The sequence below is a fragment of the Gambusia affinis genome, linkage group LG10, assembly GCF_019740435.1.
Source record: "Gambusia affinis linkage group LG10, SWU_Gaff_1.0, whole genome shotgun sequence".
Lineage (NCBI taxonomy): Eukaryota > Metazoa > Chordata > Actinopteri > Cyprinodontiformes > Poeciliidae > Gambusia > Gambusia affinis.
The window spans coordinates 5,866,208-5,886,230 of NC_057877.1; the positions used below are offsets into that span (position 1 = coordinate 5,866,208).

General features: G+C 42.3%; 1 protein-coding gene across 3 annotated transcripts in view; it reads right to left on the bottom strand.

Moving 5' to 3' along the window:
- Nucleotides 1-17,632, bottom strand: part of LOC122838797 (cadherin-24) — a 43,958-nt gene extending 26,326 nt beyond the window's left edge. The window contains exons 1-3 of one of the 3 annotated variants that reach the window (XM_044129744.1): nucleotides 17,510-17,632; nucleotides 10,546-11,267; nucleotides 618-912 (exon numbers count right to left, since the gene is read on the bottom strand). In XM_044129744.1, coding sequence (XP_043985679.1) covers nucleotides 618-912; nucleotides 10,546-11,142 — 892 coding nt within the window. In that variant the 5' untranslated portion in view covers nucleotides 11,143-11,267; nucleotides 17,510-17,632. Of the gene's footprint in view, nucleotides 1-617; nucleotides 913-1,179; nucleotides 1,735-10,545; nucleotides 11,268-11,382; nucleotides 11,477-17,509 lie in introns of those variants that run through there. The other 2 variants (XM_044129743.1, XM_044129745.1) reach the window with 2 other exon arrangements.
- Between the last annotated feature and the right edge of the window lie 2,391 nt (nucleotides 17,633-20,023).

The window sequence follows — 20,023 nt, forward strand, 5'->3', positions numbered from 1 at the left end:
CTTGGTGTGAAAACATGACATGACGTTCTCTTGTCGAAGCTCCTGATCAAGAAGGGAAAGACAAGAGAACATGTCGACTAAATAAGGCAGATGTGTGGAGATTTTAATTAGCCAGAACATATCTGCAAGAAAATGGCAAAGCAATTGAGATTCAGAGAGTCAGAGCAAAGATCTAAATCTTTACACAACTGAAACTTCGGCAAGCATGAGCGAATGTGGAGGAAAAGAAGATCCTTATGTCATTACGAGGTTTAGCTCAGGTTTGTACTTGCTGCATAACAGCAAGCTAGCTTTGGTGAATTTTAGCATCCGACCTGCAGCAGAAGCACATGTAGTCTCTTCGCACGTAAGCAGGGGAAAGAGCGTTCAGGTTAATTTGACCTTTCATAGCGCCAGATTTCCTCAGTAAAAAACAACTCCCTAAAAGTATTTCCGCTCTTACAATCCCTTCCTAGTTTACCGTTCACCACAGATCTCTAGCTCTACTGATTTGGGCAGAAGTGACTAAAAGTGATTTCAGACCGTCTCAATCTTCTGCCAGAATCAGCTGAGCTAAATTCTCCGGTACAACAACCGCCACAACCAGAATCACTTTTCTTCCCCTTCCGGCGTCGTACCTATGTTGGCCATCTCCGGCACCACGGCAACGTAGGGCTCGTCGGGGAAGACGGGCGGGTTGTCGTTGATGTCCTGCACCCGGATGATGAACTCGGAGGAGGGCTCCAGGGCCCGGCCCGTCTCCATGTCGGTGGCCGTCGCCGTGAGCCGATACTCGTCCTTCTCCTCGCGGTCCAGGGCCTTGGTGACGTGGATGTTGCCCGTGTTGCCGTCAATGACGAACACGGAGCCGACTCCCTCCCCCTCCAGCGTGTACTTGGTGCGCCCGTCCCCTCTGTCCATGTCGGTGTGCAGCTGGAGAATGAAACACAGACAGACAACAATCCCCGGCAGCACCTTGGGGGCGACACCGAGCCACGGGCCGCTCGACGCGGGTATCACTCATCAACGCTCCTCGGCGAAACGCCAGACTGTTGCGAAATGGGGTGAGTCATGTCGAGATGGAGGGGTGGGGGTTTGGGGAGGATGCGAGTCTGTGAATGTGAGAGGAAATAGCACCAGGTGTGGAACATACACATGGGACCAGGGGTGAGTACTGATGCATGCAGCTAATTAACTCACTGGACCGAACACGCCACTGGTGGTATCGTCGAGAGGGAAAAAGAAAGAAAAAAAAAATCCACGTTGATGTGTACAGTGGCCCTGCAAATGTCATATTACGTATAATCACAGACACATCCTGCAAGCGCAGCCACTATCCGTCTGTATAATCTTTCAGTCCTTTCCATCCATCTGCCTCTTCCCTGTCCTGCCTCTACATCCATCTGCCTCCACCCTTTAAACCACCTCTTCCTCTTGTTCCTCTGCTCTTTTCATCAAGTTACCTCGCTTACACAGATTGCCAATCTGCTCGCATTTCTTATTCTCTCCACCTCACCCCCTTCTCTCTCAACTCTATCTTCTCTTCCCCTGTTTGTTTGTTTTTAATATATACGTATATTTTGCTCGCCGGTGCAGAATTGTGGTTCAGTATTTAATGGCGGCGAGAGGATATTAGCGAGATAGATAGATAGGTAAAAGGCCAAACATACAGCAATAGGAGGCGAACGAGATTACTCAGCCTTCATCACATCCAGGCTTCTGACCACAGACTCTCGCGTCTCTCCGTCCTCCAGGCATATCTGCACAGGCTGATAATCCACAAAGCTCACTCGCAACCTCTGCTGCCGACCCCAGATACTCAAGAGGACTAAAGCTTTGACTTTAAGTTGCAGCCGCAGAGCAGTTTGTTTTGAAATGTGAGTGGCAAATTTTGCATATATTTATTCAAGCCATCCTGTTTTTTTTAATATATATATAAAATTATATTTTCAGCTACAAGACGTGCTGGTGAACAAAAAACAAAATCTACCAGGGTGGAATTAGTGGATTCAGAGAACACCCTCGGCGCATCATCACCACAAATGACCACGCACGCAAACTCTTACTCCTACGGAGAACCTTCTAATAGATCAACCTGTTTGTTTTTGGACGGAGCCAGGAGAGAACATGTGCTTAGATTGGAGGAAATTCAAAAGCCCCAGGCTGGGATTCAAACCCCGCAAGGCAACAGCGTCAACAACAATACTGTGATATCTAATGTAACAAAGTATTCCCATCCATTTCCCACGTTCGGTCATGTTATGTCATTTACAGTTCATGGGAAAGACCAACACAATGTAGAGGCAAAACTGTGGAAGAGGAGGGGAAACAGATTTTCTAATGTCTTTACATTTATGTTACATTTATTCTCGGGATACACCGATAAATCGGCATCGATTTCCTTAATTTTGGGAGATCGGTGATCGGCCGATAATTACATGTGAAGATGCTCTTATCCACCGACCTCATCAGCAAAGGTCAATAAAGGTTTGGCTGACAGACCGGCCCACCAGGTCGTGTCTGCACATTGGCAGCTAGCAATAGTCGCTCCAGTGTTGCCAACTCAGCAACATCGGAGTTGCAAACTTTATTACGAACTTTATTAGTATATTTTTTGAAACATTTCAGGAAAAAAAAACAAATGTAAAGGAATTGGGGATCTGCTAGAAAACTGCAATCTGTGCACCCCTAGTTTACTCATCTGAATCAATACTTTGTAGAACCACTTTTTAGGGCGGGGCGTCAAACTCATCTTCATTTCGGGACACATTGAGAACTCAAATGTCCTCAAATGTCCAGTTGGGACAGAATGAACCAATAAAACTTCCTGTTAAACTTAAATTCTAAGTAAATTGTTGTCTCTGCATTAGATGAGTAGGAAAATTAAACAATATGAAACATATTTTCAGTTTTGGCATAAATGTTTCCAGAGATCACCAAAGGTCAACCAGAGAGCCAGTGTTTACAAAATCAAACACAACTTAGGAAGGAAATGCACAAACCAGGACAAATGTAACACGATGAATTTATTTCAATACGTTTTGACTTGCTCCTGTGGGCAGGTTGATCGCCGATGACCTCTAAAAGCTTTTTATTAAAATCTTAACGGCACAAACAAAAGTTCAGCAGAAACATTTGAAACCAATTTTGTTTAAGAAAATTGATGTGCTGGACTGGACTTTATTTAGGGGTATCAGGCTACAAAGGGCTGTGCACAAAGGTAACCCCAATTTTTTTTTTTTTATTTGTTTTCGTGAAACATTTTTGAAAACCTTGTATACTTATTAGTCACAATAACTAATTTTGATGGCCGATAAATTACCCCATGAACGATAATATTGTCATTTTGAGATAATTTTCAAGTGATATATTGATAACAATACAAGTTGCACCTCTCCAAGACTAATAAAGGAACACTTCTGGATATTCTAAATATCCCAAATAAAACAACCAAAAACAGAGAATAAAACAAAAATAAAACCGTAAATAAAATGGATTATGACATCTTTGCAAACAAAATTACCCTTCCAAAAAATATTATTCATCAGAGTGGAAATTATCAAGCTCATTTTCAATTTATCATGCAATTAATTGCATATTGTGACAGGTTTGCGTATATTCTGCCTTCCATTTCATTATTATGACTTACTTTGTCAGAATCTACCGCACGCCATCCTAATAAATCACATCTATAAGTTTGTGGATAGGACAAACAGTGAACCAGGCGGTCTGGACACTTCTTGGTGGCAGGTTGTGCTCACTGAACATAAAGCGTGCGTACTTCAGAGGGCAAACAAACTGCGTGTTGCGTGTGTAGGTTTGATGGGGCTGAGCGCAGGGATTACATACACTCCTAACGCCACAGACGCACAAAAAATGACAAGATAAAGTGCTGCTTTCTTTATCCAGCCCTGCACCCACATCCTCTCCATCCTTTCTTCCTTAAAACTAGCTTTGATCCCACTCTTCTCCACCAGAGACATCTTTATCGAAGCCTCGCTCCCCCCCCCATCCACCACCTCCCACTTCCAATCCAGACCTCCTCTCTCCTCACTGTCTAATTGCTGGTTCAGTCCCGCTGCGCTTCAGTCAGCATGGGAAAACACTCTCAGCGGGGAGGAAATTTATCCATCCCTGTCCAAACAAAGCGAGGAAAAGGAAGATACCTTCTAATGTCACTTTCTCTTCCTCTTTGTGACCCCCCCATCCTTCTTCATCCCTCCTTCCCTGGTCGACTGGTGTTGGTGTGCCGCATCCACCTCCAGAAATAAAACCTCCGGGTTTTATTTCTGCTCCTGGCAGACGAACTCTTTTCATCCAGGTTGAGGCACCTGCGATTTGAGCTGCTGATAACTCTCCTCACATCTTCCGTCTATTTCTGGCAAAACAAAGTGAGCCGCTTTAGCGAAGGGGAAACCTCACACTTTCAATTCCTCCACAGCAGCAGCAGCAGCAGCATTTTATTACATGAATATTAAAAATGAAGACAAAAGGCCCAGGCAGCGTCGCGTTGCCACCGATCGGAGAGAGAAATTAAGCATTTATGAGGCGTACACGGCCCTGGTGAGGAGCCAATCTCCACTGTCACTGCATGGTTTGCTGGGAGCTCCAAAGTGTTTGGCGGCGGTCCCTGTTAGCGTTGCGGCTGATGGAGGCCTTCTCCGAGTGTCGTCAGGCTGCCAGGAGCCGCATTAGAGAAGAGGTCCTCGCTGTGAAATAATACAGGGCGACTCCAGGGGCCGCACGGTTCACGTGCGCCTCGAGCTAAATCATCTCCACCGCTGATGGCAGATGAGGGCTGCCGGTGCTGGCTGTCGTCGAAGCTCAAGTGTGGGATACAACAAGTGGAGGTGGAGTGTGTGTGTGTGTGTGTGTGGGGTACAGCGGCTCACATTTAAGAGCTGAGCTACATTTCAGCGGCTAACAGGAACTAAGAGATACACAAGATGCTATTTGGCCTTTTTGTTTTTTTTCTTTCGCCAGCGTTCATACCGCCGATTTGGATAGAAAGCATTCCAGAGGATAGACATGTCAAAATAACTGGAGGCAGGGATTTGCTTCGCCGCCTGCTTTATGTGGCCCGCAATTCAATTGAGCTAGAAAATGTGACTTTCAGTATGGATGCTGAGAGGAATATAGCCAGGGACGGGTAAACATGTTTTGGTTTTATCAGATGGTTTTAGAGTATCGCTTATCATTTATCGTGATAAATTTAGCCAAATTCCAAATAGTGACGTTTAAAAACTCCTAAAACTGTCCATATCATCAGGATTGCTTTTTTTAAAATAGTTTTTTACTATTTGTCTTTACAGTTTGTTCAATCAACACGTATCAATACATCTCAATAAATTCAGAATTGTGGCTACAATGTTAGGAATACAATGTTAGGGATACAAAATCTTTTATTTATCCCTTTATGTGACTGGTGTCCTAAGGAAGCGTATTTCAAATGAGTTTGTGTTTGAAGAGCAGTATTTGTGTTTGAGAGGCTATGACTGCCGTGCCATACAGATACCTAAAAAAGGAGTAATAAATAGTCATCGTCACTTTTATTATTGTCATCATAGCACCGCAAAATATGGTGATAAAAGTTGAAGTCCACATTGCCCAGCTCTATTTCAGTGGCTTTATCCATTAGTTTGGGCTGCTTTGTAGTAGGAAAACGTATGATTATCATTAAAATGTAAAGACCAATAAAGTGCTCTTCCCGACTCTTCTCCTCTCTCCTCACAACTTTCTGTGAGGGATCAGGTTTTCCTCCAGGACTGTCCATCCAGTGAAATGTTTCCTGACCAGGTTTCTTTCTGCGTTGCCCTTTGTCTGCGTAGACGTTATTTTACACACTTGTCATTTTGGATTCCCCATTAGGGGACTGTCTTTAGTTTTGGGAAGTTCATATTCATATTGATAGCCATGCTTCATGTCGCTCTGAATCAGGGGCCTGCAAACTGCACAAGTGGTTCTTTGGACCTTTCACAGTGGCTTTCAATAACTTTGGCAAAGAAGATGTATTTAAATAAACATATAACATACAATTAAGGTTTTAGCAGAATTTCAGATTTGCTTTGATGGAATATTTGCAGTAGATATCCAAAACGAATGACTCCAAAACATGCATTAATGTTCTGAAGGTCTTTTTTCACTGCACATAAAAACACAAAATTTAAAAAGTCGTACGGACATTAAATATAAAGAGATCAACTTCAGAAGAAATAAAGGATATTTTTTTGTAGTATTTTCCAAAAACATCAATATCCCAAAGAAAATGTGCCCACCCACTTCATTGCAGTTTTTCTTTGTTTTAAAATCTAAAAATAGAAATGCAATGTTGTTTTTTGTAAACTTGAGGACACATTCTTTTATACATTGGTAGATATTTATAAAAGATCTTGCAACATTTACGGCCCTAAAGTTTTTTTCTGCTGGACTGAGGGCAAAATGGCTCTGGCATAGTTTGCAGGCCCCTGATTCATAGCATAAAACCCAAAACAACACATTCAAATTTGTGTTTATTGACGTCAAAAAGTTCAAGAGGTATAAATAGCTTTCATTGTATATCATGTTAGGCCATAAAGGGGAACAAGGGCCAATCAAACTGGTCACATATGACACTCAGACTGTTGAGACCTTCACAGTGGCTCAGTGAATAGTGAGGCTTCATTTAGCATGAAGCTAAGCTACAGTTCAACGTCGTGTCACTAAGAAGCCAGAGGTGACCGACGTGATGCGTGCAAACTCTGACCAGAATACACGCCTCTGAGGTTTAATATCTATTTAAAGGATTTAGTATAATTCGCAGCGCACTGATCAGAGAAAAAGAATCAAGTCGGTGACATCGTGTTGATGTCTGGTGACTGTAACCCAGGGGAATCGCTGCTTTTTAAATAGAACCCTCTCACAGTCTTAGAGTTCAGAGTTTGACAGCAACAACCTTGTGGCCACTGAAAGTAACAGCTACTGCTTCTCTTACACAGATGGCTAAAAGTCCATGTTAAATGCTATATAGCATCAATACTGTTTCTGGTTTGGCTCGATCGTGGCGTTCTAGAAATAGATTTATTCCCCACAGCCTTAAACAGGGTGATAATTCAAAAACGTTGAATTAAAAAAACATTGTAGAAAAAGAATAATTATCACCAGATATCAACACCCACTTTGCGTCTTTTCAGCCCCCGGATAGAAATTATCCACAAGAACAGGGCAGCTAATCTCCCCAAACTGAAACTCTTAAAACCAAGCGCGATTACAAAGTGTTTTCTTCTGTCCTGATGATCTGACTCATCCTTATTTGCTGCGTATTTAGCATCGCTCTTTAAATGGGAGTTCCTTTGTCGCAGATGATTCAGTTTACACCAGCTTCACCGTTGAGCGGATGGCGGCGCGGACTGGGAGGGCTGAAGTTACCATAGTGACACACCAGTCAGTCTGGCAGTGACAGAATGGTGACTCACTATTGGCCGGTTTACTCTCTGAACAACACTTGCAATCCTATTTAAATTTTTGTCTCAGGTTGTCTAAAGTTTTGACTCAAAATAAGTCAAATATTGCAGGAAAATAATTCACCAAAATAAATTTTCACTACAGTAATTGCTGTTATGTGATTTCTTGTGTTCAGGTGAGATATTTAAATGTTGATTGTTAAAGGAACTGAAATCATTGAAAGGTCACCCTTAAAGGGTTAGTTCACTTTTTATTTAGCACCATTAGATTCTTACAGAGTTAAAAACTAAATATCTGCTAACAGAGCATTGTATGGCACTGATATGAACAGTTTCAGTTTTAGGTGTTTTAAATGGCTAAAATCAACTAAAACAGTTAGTGTACGTCTGATTAGCCATTAAATGTTAGCGTCCCTTCCCCACCTGTTGCCACTCGCTGCTGGACAGCTGGTTGAAAGAAGACTTTTCCGTCGCTTCTATCCGTTTTGAAATATTTCCAAAGCGTCGGCACGTAAACTGTCTGGACCTCCACCCATCAATCTGCTTTAAAACTGCACTCAGCGTGTCCATTAAAGAGCTAAAAGCAAGTTTACAACCCAAACACATAGCATGACTAATTAATGAACTAACAAACCTGCTGCGCCACAATGCTGCACTGAACAGAACAAGACACATAGTTGAACAGTAAAGCTGCACATAGTGGGCATTTATCCAGTTGTTTTGCATGTGCTCATGTATTAGTTTATCAACATGTTATGTCAATATGTTAACCTCTTAACAACATTTATGAAACATTTATTCTATATAAAAAACACAATAGAAAAGGAGTTTTTTTGTTTGCTGGCAATAGGAACAGTAGAGGTTTTATTGAGTTTGTGTTTTGTTAAACCTTTAAAACTCGGAGATTCAATTATTTTCCATTAATATTTCAAAATCCTCAAATTCTAATGAATCTCCTGTTTTCTTGTCTCTTTCTAAAAATAAATTACCGCTACTAAAAAAATACAAAAAACAAACTGCCTTGTGCTTGTACTGTTTATATTGGTGACTAACCAGAATGAATTCAGGAGCGCTTGACTAAATGTAATGCAATCAAGATTTAATTAGCCGTATTTCATAGCAGTTGTGTGTTTCTCTTGTTTTCCTTCATCAAACTGCAGATCTGAATGTTCTGGCTACAAACTTCCAGCCTGCTCCGGCGATGGAGAAGGGAGGGGCTTTAAAAGACACTTTTGCGGGGGTTTCGTAAACACCGAACTTTCTCTGTAGTCCTTCTAACACCAATATTCCGTAACCTATGAGTGCTTCTGGACACTCTTGACATCGGCTATTATACCGCGCTGCCTGTGGCATGTACTTTGGCTCGGCTGAGATAGCATGCAGGTCCTCCTCTCTCACACACCCAGGGGAGATGTGCTTCCACTCCAAACCCCGCTTCTTCTCACAAGCCATTTTGCAGAGCATTTTTAACAAATTATGCTTTTAAAAAGTAATGGAAACGAAATGGGCCATTTCGGAGAGTGGTGGGGATGTGCTCCCAGGGTGCCCCGGTCTAAATGACGCCCGTGTTGGCACACCCATTTTACCACTTCAGCCAAGCATGGCTAACAACGTCTGGGCGACAGTTCAGGTTTCTTTCCTGATGTACAAGTTGTGTAAGTTTAGCAGTTTATTTTAATGCGGTCTTGCTGAAGACAAAACAGAGGAGAAATCACATACAATGTTTGGAAAAAAAATACGTTTTTGGGCACTTAGAGATAGAAGTGAGCATTTATCGCATCGTTTATCACTTATCATGATACATTTCTTATCCGGATATGAATTTTGATGTATCATCACAGTAAATTCCAATTAATTTGAGTTTAAAAACCCCAAAACTTGTTTTACTGTTTTCTCCACAGTTTGTCCAGTGAAACAATCAACAGCTCCCAGGTGCAAATTAGTGATAGAAGTCACCCCAGATGAAATGAGACTGGTGTCCTAAAGATTTGCATTACAAATGGGAATGTTTTTCTGGAGCAGTATTTATGTTTGTTGTGAGTCATGAACTCTGACCTTAACTGAGGTAAGTGAAGTCTGCAGTGCTGTTCATGTTGTTCTGGGTTCTTTTGTGACATCCTACATTAAACGCCATTGAGTTCTTGGAGTAATTTTGGTTGGACATCTCACTCCTGGGAAGATTTACGTTTGTTCCATGTTTTCTCCATTTTTGAATCTCAAAAATGCCAATGAGTATGTCTCCACATCTAATCTTGAATTTCTTTAGAATTGGGAATGATGTGTTGCTTTTTGTGATTATTTTTAGCTTACTTTATGCTGTGAGACAAGTTTTATTTTATCCCTTGATTCTACAGGTTTATTCTGTGTTCTTATTCTGAGTCTGGTTGTGGCTGGTGAAACTGAACTCTTTGAGTTTTAACACCTACTAGTACACATTCACACCTTTCCAAACAAACCAGACTTTCTAGACAAAACGGAATAGAGTTGGATTTGAATGCACCTAGAGAAACATGAGCTTCATCACAGTTAAATCATTGTTTAACAATAGAAGGTGAGAGTATGCCTCTTTTTCAACAAGGTATGGATTGGGTTTTTTTTTCCATGAACAAATCATCATTTGAAAACGTCACATTATTTGTACTCAGGTCATTTTGTCTGATATTAGAATGTGTATAATGATCTAAAACATAAAAGTGGCACAAAAGAAAGACAGAAGAAATTTGCAACGAGGGCAACCAGTTTCTTCCATGGCACTGTACATAGATACAATCTCCCCTTTCCACTCCGGTTGGAAATGTCACAGTCCATCGGGCAAACCTCGAAGCGTAAAAGCAGAGAGTGCAAAACGCGCTGTGAGTGAACACGGAGTGAAACTGAGTGAAAAGTTGTGCACTTCCCGAGCATGGATAATGCAAACATACAAATGCCTCTACCAAGCGCAGCGGCCAATTGTGTTTGCTTTGATTAAATTACTCTGAACATGAGTTATATCAATGACAAAAATGTGTTTGCCAAAAAGAGGGGGAAAAAAAGTAATGCCCAGAGGAGTAAACTACAAACATAATTTCACACAAATAGATGCAGGAGATTCACATGGGCATGCAGAGTGTTTACAACAATAGCTTACCCGCCCAATGAGCACCGGCTCGGGCCCTCGGTACTCCTCGATCACAAAGAACTGGTTCCAGAGCCAGCTCCTGCGGCGACGGGGGCCCGACTGAGGGTCTTCGACCCGTTCAGAGCCACCCTGAGTCCTTCCAGGCTGAACCTCTCCGACTCCGTTGACAGAGTCTGCCTCTTCCTCTGAACTTGGTCCTAGATAGTCACCATCAATTACACCGCCATCGTCCCCATTAGTCAAACCGCTCGTTTTGCTGCCCATCTCAGTGACTTCTGTTCTAAGTTTAGACATAAAGGATGCAGCAGAAGTTTCAGGGCGGCTCAGCGGGTCCCTTTTGTCAGGCGGGTGATTGGCGCTTGGCATTGGTGTTCCGTCAGTCTCAGCATCGCGGCCGCGTCTTCCCGGCTCTTCGGTTCTCTCAAGCAAGACGTCTGCGGACTCCGGGTGAGGTAAGACTTGTTGCTTTTCGCTTGACGTCGCTCGCACGTCCTCGTCTCCTTCTGAAAGGTCGGCGGCCTCCGGGACACCGCAGCCTCCCCCCCGACAAAGGAAGAGGAAGAAGAGCGCCACGTGCGGCGCCGCAGCGAGGCGTTCACGGATCATGACAGCTTTACTACAGTTGCTTCTTCCTGACTTCTCTGCCTCGCCTCTCCTCAGTGCGCGCCGCCTTCATCTCGGATATTTCCCTCGCACATTTCCATGCGCCGCACATGCTTGCCCGGGATCACCTAAGAGAGGAGACATAATTAGCGCGATGTGGAACACGTTCATTAATATGGCTCGCAAGTGCTTCGAGACACACGGAAGGAGGAAAAAAAAGACACATAAAAGTTGACATCTTACTCATCTAACGCAGAGGGTGGTGTGGAGAGAGTGGGGGGTTGGTATTTTAAGACAAATCTCTACATGAATGTTTCTCTGCTGTTTGTTGAGCAGCTTTGTTTGCTCATCTGAGCACTCTGCCAGCTGCAGTAAAAATAGCAGTGCTTTTCTTCTACAGAGTGGTGCAATAAGACGGTATCCCCCCCCTCCCCAACTCTTACAAAAAAGAAAGAAGGGAAAGAGCCACATCGTGCTGTCGCAGGTGGATCTCGTTCTTGATCTCATCGGCAGACGAGAGAAATAAGTGTGAGGACTTTGAATTTTTCAATTAATTTAGAGCCCAAGGGCCCGCCGAAGAGGTGGAGCTCAGGTACTTTACTGCGCCTTGTCACACGCAATTGCCTGGACAGAACTGATTGATTCCGTCCCCAAAGACGGCCCCCCACATGCTACAATGCCCAATAGAGGAAGAAGATCCCCCTTCAGAGATTAATTAGGCTCATAAATAATATAATCGATGACTTGCTCTTATTTCCCAAAAGTTTAATGATCTCCGTTTCATTTGCATACGAGTCAGATAGGAGAGGGCCATTGATCTGTGAAGCTTGATGCAGTGGAAGGTGTCAGTAACTAGACTCAACTGAAAATGCATGATTGCACTTTCTCTCTCCCACTGCCCCATTTTGTCCCATGTGCATCCATCACCGCTGCCTTACTTTTTCCCGGCATGAACGGAATAATTCTGGCATCTGCTTTCACCTTTATAATTTCCATAGAGCTAAAGCATATGAGACATATATATATATATATATATATATACATGGTGGTATATATACATTGTTTTCTTTGCATGGCTTTGGCTCCTTTCTCTACAAAGTCAACAGCAACTCTTCTTCACGGTTTTGTATTATTCAGTCACATCTTGGGATTCTTGGTGTTTCTTCGGTTCGATGTGCTGCGATGTTCAGGAGTAATTTTGGATGGCCACACACTCCGGGAATACTTCATCTGGTTAATCTCTTAAATTTCTTGAGAATGGCACATGAGCTGTGGCTTTTTGGAGACAGCAGATCCTGTAAAACAGAAACATTTCAAGGGCTGTCAGAAATATCTCCCTAACCCAGCCCAGACTGTTCGTTTCCTCATGTGTCCTTAAATATTTTAGATCAGGCATGATATTGAGCTTTTTCAGCATACTTCATGCTGTCAGACAGGTCCTATTCTTGTCTTTCCAGACCTGAGACCGTAAGGTTTGACCATATAGTGAAATTCAACCAAGCGTTTCATAAAAGTAAAATATTTATTAGTTAATTCAAGATTTAAAGGGTGGGCAGTACTTTATGTAGGGCCAGGTTGCATTTACTGCTTTATTTTTTTTATGACTGGCTAATCAATTGAAAGACTGGTTTTTGTATTCATCCAGGTTATTTTGCTGACTATAACATGACAAACACGTTCCCACGACATGGCAGCAACAAAGACTGACATGGCATAGAACATAGCTCCTCTCATGTCCAGATAAGTATGCGCTTTGATTCACTTAAAGGCCGAGCGTCCCTGTACAAGTGCAGCAGCCTTTGATAGTACAGCATAATGAGAGCCATAACACGGTCTGATTTATTCACACGGATATTCTCCATACTAAACGAAGGACACATGGAAATGAAACTTTCTTTTTTTCCCCCCCTCCTTTTCTCCAAATGCTGACCCACTTGAAACAAGTAGGCATTTGATCATGAGGTATATAAAGTAATTTCCGCCCTTCTTGCTTTGAATTTTCTCTAAAGGAAACCCACCTTTCAGTTCCCCTCTTCTTTTTTTTTCTACATCTCATTTCATTGCGCGCACCAATTGCACAAGCCGTCCACATGTAATGCCTGATGTTCTACGTCTGTTTGCCAGCATCTTAAAAGTAAAAATCGCTGAAAAATCCAAGAAGTGGCTCTTCCAAAATACTTTTGTCTTCCCCAGCTATTGTGCATTAGCAGAGACTGAGTTTGTGGCGTACGTTCCTCTCTGCCAGCTTTACTCCAAAGCCCACGTTGCCAGCAGTACATGTCATTCAACGTTGTTTGAAGTCTTTAGAGAGATGTGTGTGTGTGTGTCTAGTGTAAGGCAAGGAAAGAGGATGAAAGCGCAAGAACGATTTGCTGTTGCTGGCTTGGAATGGAATGATGAGTGGTGACATAGCTCCAAATTGCAAATCGCTGTTTCAGTCTCACTTCCACTCTGCATTGAGTCGCTTCACTGCAACAAGGCTATTTCATTTTTATTAAAAATAGCCTGTGCATGTCAGGCCTTTTACATAGGGGGGTGGGGGGGGGAGAAAAAGGGGGAAATGGGATGCATGGAGGGAGAAAAGGGGGCGAGTGGTGGTGAAAGTACTTTGGAATAGGGGTAGGAGTGTGTTGGGGGGGTCAGGCTCTGCTCCATTTGCACATCTCCTGCTTTTTTTACATTTATTTTCTTTCCCCCAGCCTCCAGCATCCGTCTTAATGCCCTCAGTCCTCTCATCCATCCCCACAGTCTCTTCCCTCCTCAGTGCACACGGGCAAATCTCTTAAGTCCATCCAAAGCGGACGGGTGAAGAGAGCCGCACTGTACTCAGCACATCAGTCTCCTCATTATTGTCAAGGTTTGACACTCAGACAGCTTAAGTGATACAACAGCAAACTCATTGTGCTGACGAAGTGTTCAGTCGTGTACTTTATTTGTCAAATAAAACCGCCTCCACGCCTAAAAGGATGATATACCTACAGTGCTTTGCACTTGATCCCCGAACATTAGAAATGCAAACTTCAATGTACTTTATTGGGTTTCTCATCTGATAAATCAATTCTACGCAGTAGTAGGGAGTATGTTTGAGGTGGAAGGAAAATGATAAATGGCTTTTCTCTCTCTCTCTCTCTCTCTTTATTTTTTACAAATAAAAATATAAAAAGTGTAATGTGCATTCATTTGTTTGTGTTTTCACCTTCCCTTCAGTCTGATGCCCCTACATAAAATCCAGCTCAATCAACTGAGTTCAGAAGTACCTAATTAGTAGATAGTCCAACTGTGTGTAGAATGAATCTAGCTGTTCTCTGAAAGCCTCAGAGGTTTTGTTAGTGAACACAAGTACAAAGAAACTACAACCTGAAGAACAAGGAACAATGCAGCCAAATCAGGGAGAATTTTAAAGCGAGGCTTTGTTCCAAGCAAACATGGAGCTTTGAACATCTTGCGGAGCGTTGATCAATCCATCGTCCAGCAGTGGAAACAGTATGACGCAAGTGCAACCCTACCAGGACATGGCTGCCCACCGAAACCAGCAAGCCGGGATAGGAGAGCGTCAATCAGAGAAGAGCCAGGAGGCCTCTCATAACTCAGTAGACGCAATGACTATTTATACAATTCTCAAATCTAGTTTTTATGGAGGAGTGGCAAGAAGAACTCCATAGCTTGAAGAAAAACATTTGCAGTTTGCAAAGAAGCTGTAGGGAGCACATCTGAGTAAGGTGCTCTGCTCATATTGAACTAAAATGTAACTTTTTGACCTTCAAGCAAAGTAGTTTGTGTGGAGGAAAGTTAACTCTGGATGAGAGTCTTAGCACAACGTCCTTATAGTGAAGCATGGAGGTGGCAGCATCATGTTACAGGCATACTTTTCTTCAGCAGGAGAACTAACTGTTAGAAGAAGGAGGTTCACCTTCATGTGTGAGACTCTCATCCAGAGTTAACTTTCCTCCACACACACTACTTTAAATATTTCAGTAATCGATTATCCTGACGATTAGTTGATTAATCGGATAAATAATTATCACGTTCCGCAGTTTTCATTTGACCACTTAAGACTTGTTTTAATACAATATTGGGAATACAATGAAACATGCAAACAAGCAATTTTACTAATTTTTAAAATAATACAATAAACATTTTACAGCCTGTAGACAAATAACACAGCATTCCTTTGTTTACACTTGATTGTTTATAGCAAAGGATCCATATGCAGTCCAAAAATATTAATAATTTTAATATCAACATATGAAAAGCTCAAGCCTTTCTGCTTGAATTGACATCAATATAGTGTCAGGCTGATCTGTTGGTTATTTTTTCAATTAAATGATTAATAATTTGACAGCCAAAGGTGCTTGATAGAAGATTTGTTTTACAGAATTGTAACCAGGTGAAGGTAAAGCTATGCCACTTGAGGAGATCTCGGTAGAACATATTTACAGACAAAAAAAACGTTTTATCTGGAATACAAAATGTGCATATTCTGGTTCAGGTCGGGCTTAATTACTGCTGTTAGCAGGGCCCGCCCAAGCCTCCATGGGGTCCTAAGTGAAATTTGGTTTTGGGGCCATCTAGTTCTGGTAATAATGTGGACTAGCTGCAATCAGCAGTCTGATCATTAGATCATTCACACACCTGCTATGAACTTATTGCATCTCTGGCACTGCTGTTTACATTAATTACATGTATAATATAGGATACATTTATTGGCCAACTGATTTATCGACCAGTTGATTTCTGGGCGCCAATTTCCTTAATTTTGGCCGATACTTACATGTGAAGCCCATCTTATCCCCTAATCTTATCTTCGTCAGCAAAGGTTTATAAATCAGTCTCTCTCCTCTTCTGCTCTGCAGTGAGAGGTTTGACTGACAGACTGACCCACAAGGTTTGGTCAACACGTTTAGAGTTTACAATATTCACCCCACCACCACGGCCACCAGGGGGCCCTAAGAGCAATTTTCTTTTTATCCATAAAATAATGATTTTTACATACATTATCAAATACATATTGTAGAAACAAATCACTTAACGATAAAATTGTGTGTTTTTGATATAATGACATTATTAATTGTCTCTTCATGGACTTGGGGCCCTGACTGGCTGCTTAGTTTGCTTATGCCTTGGGCCGGCCCTGGCTCTTAGTATGTTTTTCTTTCATCAGATGGCCTTTTTAGAGACCAAATATGCCAGGTATTGATTTATCGATTACTAAATTAGTTGATTAATCTGTCCAGACCTATGTAGGGATAGAAAAGTCATTGTCCAGATGTAGAATTTGAAAACATAAAAAGATGAGATCTGGCCAATCTGACTGCTCTTTAACTATTTTTGAAATGTCTGTATAAAAGGATGAAAGAGACAAAACCTACACCAGCAATTGCAACAATAGGGCATGAGGAAGGTCAGAATATTTGTTCTGCATCCCACACTTTTCAGAATTTTATTGCTTTGCACTTAGGTGCCATTTTGAGTTGATCTAGCACATAAAATCCCAACAGGATTCATAAAAGTTTGCTGTCATAATGTGGCAAAATTTGGAAAAGTAATTATTTTTTAAACATGGCACAGGAAAACACAGGACATTAAACATCCTACAGCACACGATGCCTCACTGCAGCCTCTTTTTGCTCTGGGTTACACACCAAAGCCCCCTGACACACACACACCCACGCACGCAAACAAACACACGCACTTGTGAACCATTATTAGCATCGTGATACAATAAACAGCCCCCGGAGCGCGACCTTGTCATGTTAGAGCAAACCGGGAAAATGACCTACTTGATGCATGTTAATGTGATTAAACACACTTGGGCTAACTATTATAATGAACGCGACGTCCTAAAAAAACAATACAGCTGTCGGCAAATACCCGGCGTCCACTCGCTCACTGAGGAAGCAGCAGCGGCGGCGTTTTTTTTTTTTTTTTTTTTTTTTGGAGGAAAGTGAGCGTCTCAGGTGAGAGTACCGCGCGTGCATGGATGGCAAGCTCGCGCGCCTACACACACACAAACATTGCCAATGAATAAATAAATGAATAATGAAATCGAGCCGTCTGTCAGACGCTGGCGCTCGGCTCACTGAACCAAAAATAATAGTTTGCGTCCTCTCAACAACCCCTCACCCAGCCGACGGAAATTTCACCTAAACAGTTCGCACATGTTCGTGGAAACAGACATTCAAACTGACAGCGAAACACTTGTAAACCGCCTGCTGGTTTAGACAGGAGCCCCCGCAGATATAACAAGCGAGCGTTAAAGACGAGCGACTGCTGGAAACTTGCCACCTCACTGTGAGGATTTCTTCTTTTTTTATTTTATTTTATCTTTTTTTTTTAAAGAAGTGATTCATTAGGGTAAGGGAGAGCTTACCGTGTGTTCCGCCGCGGAGTTCCTGCGGTTTAACGCAGCCGAAATGAGTCCAGCGAGGGGGGAGAGAGAGGATGATGCTGAGGTTCATGCGAGCTCAACGTGAAGTCTGTCCACTTAGCCCAGTCTCCCTCTCGCTCCGTCTATCCCTCGCTTCCTCCCTCGCTGTGCGTTTCTACCCTCTTTCTCTCTTCCCCGCTCTCCATTAGTTTGGAACTGCCACAAAAAAAAACAACAAACAAAAAAAAAAAAACCCGTAGCTACACTAAAAGCCTTCTATTTTTGACAGATGTGACCACTGAATAACACAGACAGGATAAACTGTCTCACGTCACCCATAAATATCCTTTTCAATTGGTTGCAGGTCGAATTTTAAAAAATCTGATAAGGCTTATAAGGTCTTCATCACTGTGACCTGTTTGTGAATCAGATATATATAAGATGGCCTGTGAAGGTCTTGTCCTCAAAGTTGATGTGATAGATGGAGGGAAAATGCGCTAGCAGAAGGATTTGAGTGAGTCAGACAATGTCTAAATTGTGATAGACATCCTGGTAAAAGCACCAGGCGAAACTCTTGTGGGATGGTCCTAGTCTGCAGCTGTCAGGGTTCATCAAAAGTGACTTGAGGAAGCCTGACCGGGATTAGCTACTGCTCCGTAGTTCAAATTGCTGGGAAAGAAGCTGGTTCTCAAAGAAAAGTGTCAGAATGGAGAGTGGCTATTGTATTTTGACAGACCTGTCAGGATGTCCATGCTAACCATTGGACCAGCACCAATGGAAGAAGTTCTTCTTTTGCTTTTACCTGCCAAACACATGGCACCACGATACACACTATGAGGAAAAAGGGAAGCTGGCAGAGGCAATGTTTGGGAAACACCGTGTCTGTCCTTCCCTTTGCTTCAACCCAAGTGATCTAAGCTTTACTGCCGACTGCGTAAACTCTCTCGTGGAAAGGTAGGTCCTTTCAGAAAGAAAGTGTTTCCTGCAGCAAAATACATTTCGTGAATGGTTTAAGGAGGACAACAATGAGGATGTGGTGCCGACTTGCTCTCCAGATTTCAAACCGATTGATGCGATTCCTAAAGCCGCCGACTCACAAGTTATGGGACTTCATGGATTTGCTGCTAACATCTCGGTGCCTGATACCACAGAACACCTTCAAGAAGTTTCTACATGAGTCCAAACAACAAGGTACTCTTCTTTTTTTTTTTTGGCAACAAAAGTGGGAGAGGGAGCAGAGGAGCTGTTTGGCCTGATTAGTGTATGTTTTCTTTAATGTTCTGCTGCGTTTTATAATCTACTAGGGTGCAATCCGTGCACAAAATCATAATCAGAAACTTTGCACTTCTCCTATTTCTACCCCTCTGAAGCGTCGCCAGAAAATTGGCACTTAGGTCTACATTTAAGGGCACCATACGACAAACAGCTTTCTGAATTTACTTAAAAGATGTCATCTGGTTGACTCTAATTACCCCCCTTGTCAAGCTTTTGTGCTGCATCCTATTTTAGGAGTGGAGACTTCAGTATCGCCATGACTCAGGAACAGATGGGGAAGATTGTCAGCGCAATTGGTTATATATTCTTGTGGCAAGAATATCTGGTGCCCACACCGATTTATTTTGTCTAAATGATTCATTTAGTTAATCTTAGCACAGACACACAAACACTGTAAAGATAAAGTACACCCTCTTTCAAATTTAAAGGCATAAACTTGATCTTTACCAGATCCTAAAAATTATCAAGCTATCAAGTTTATCAAAATTGCACTAAAGATACTACCATGTCATTCAGGGCCGTGCAGAGACCTTTGGTGGGCCAGGGGCTCAAAGTAATGAAAAAAAGGGCACATTGAACAAAAGCTCAGTACAGCAACATAGCAACAACTCATATTAATCAAGAATCTAGTTGAATCATATTAAATCAGTGCCATCATGCGGGGAAATGCAAAGCAAATCTAGTCTATATTTTCCCCAACAGTATAAAGTTTCTGTTTCTGCTGCTGACAGTCCTGGAGGCCTGAGTTGATCTGAGACTGTAGCTGTTAATCAGACCAGAGGAGAGAGAGAAGGTTATGAAGTTATGAAATAAGCAAAATTGCTGCCATTTTACTAATTAAGCCCTAATAATATCTATTAACCTCTAGAACAAGCTGGCAAAGACTGATTTATAGATCAAAGAGCTCAAAGGGGTTAACTCTGTATAATAGTTTGATGTTAAACCTCTGATACCTAGAATTATAGGACTGGGATATCAAGGCAAAGAAAACTCAGTAGCTGCTGGTAGGGGCCATTCAGGGGCCTCCAGACACTCAGGGGCTTTGAGCTGCGTTTTGACTCGCGGTGACAGTCGGTAACGTGTCTTATATCAGGATGTCCGATATAAAGACAGATATTCTTTCTATCTGTCGGTGGACCGACTCAAGCTGTCTGTAGTGAACCGAGCTTTTAGCAGAATGATGAAGTTAAAGTCAGACGTTTTCTCTGCAGCTGAAGCATTTCTGTGTTTAGGGGCGAGGTG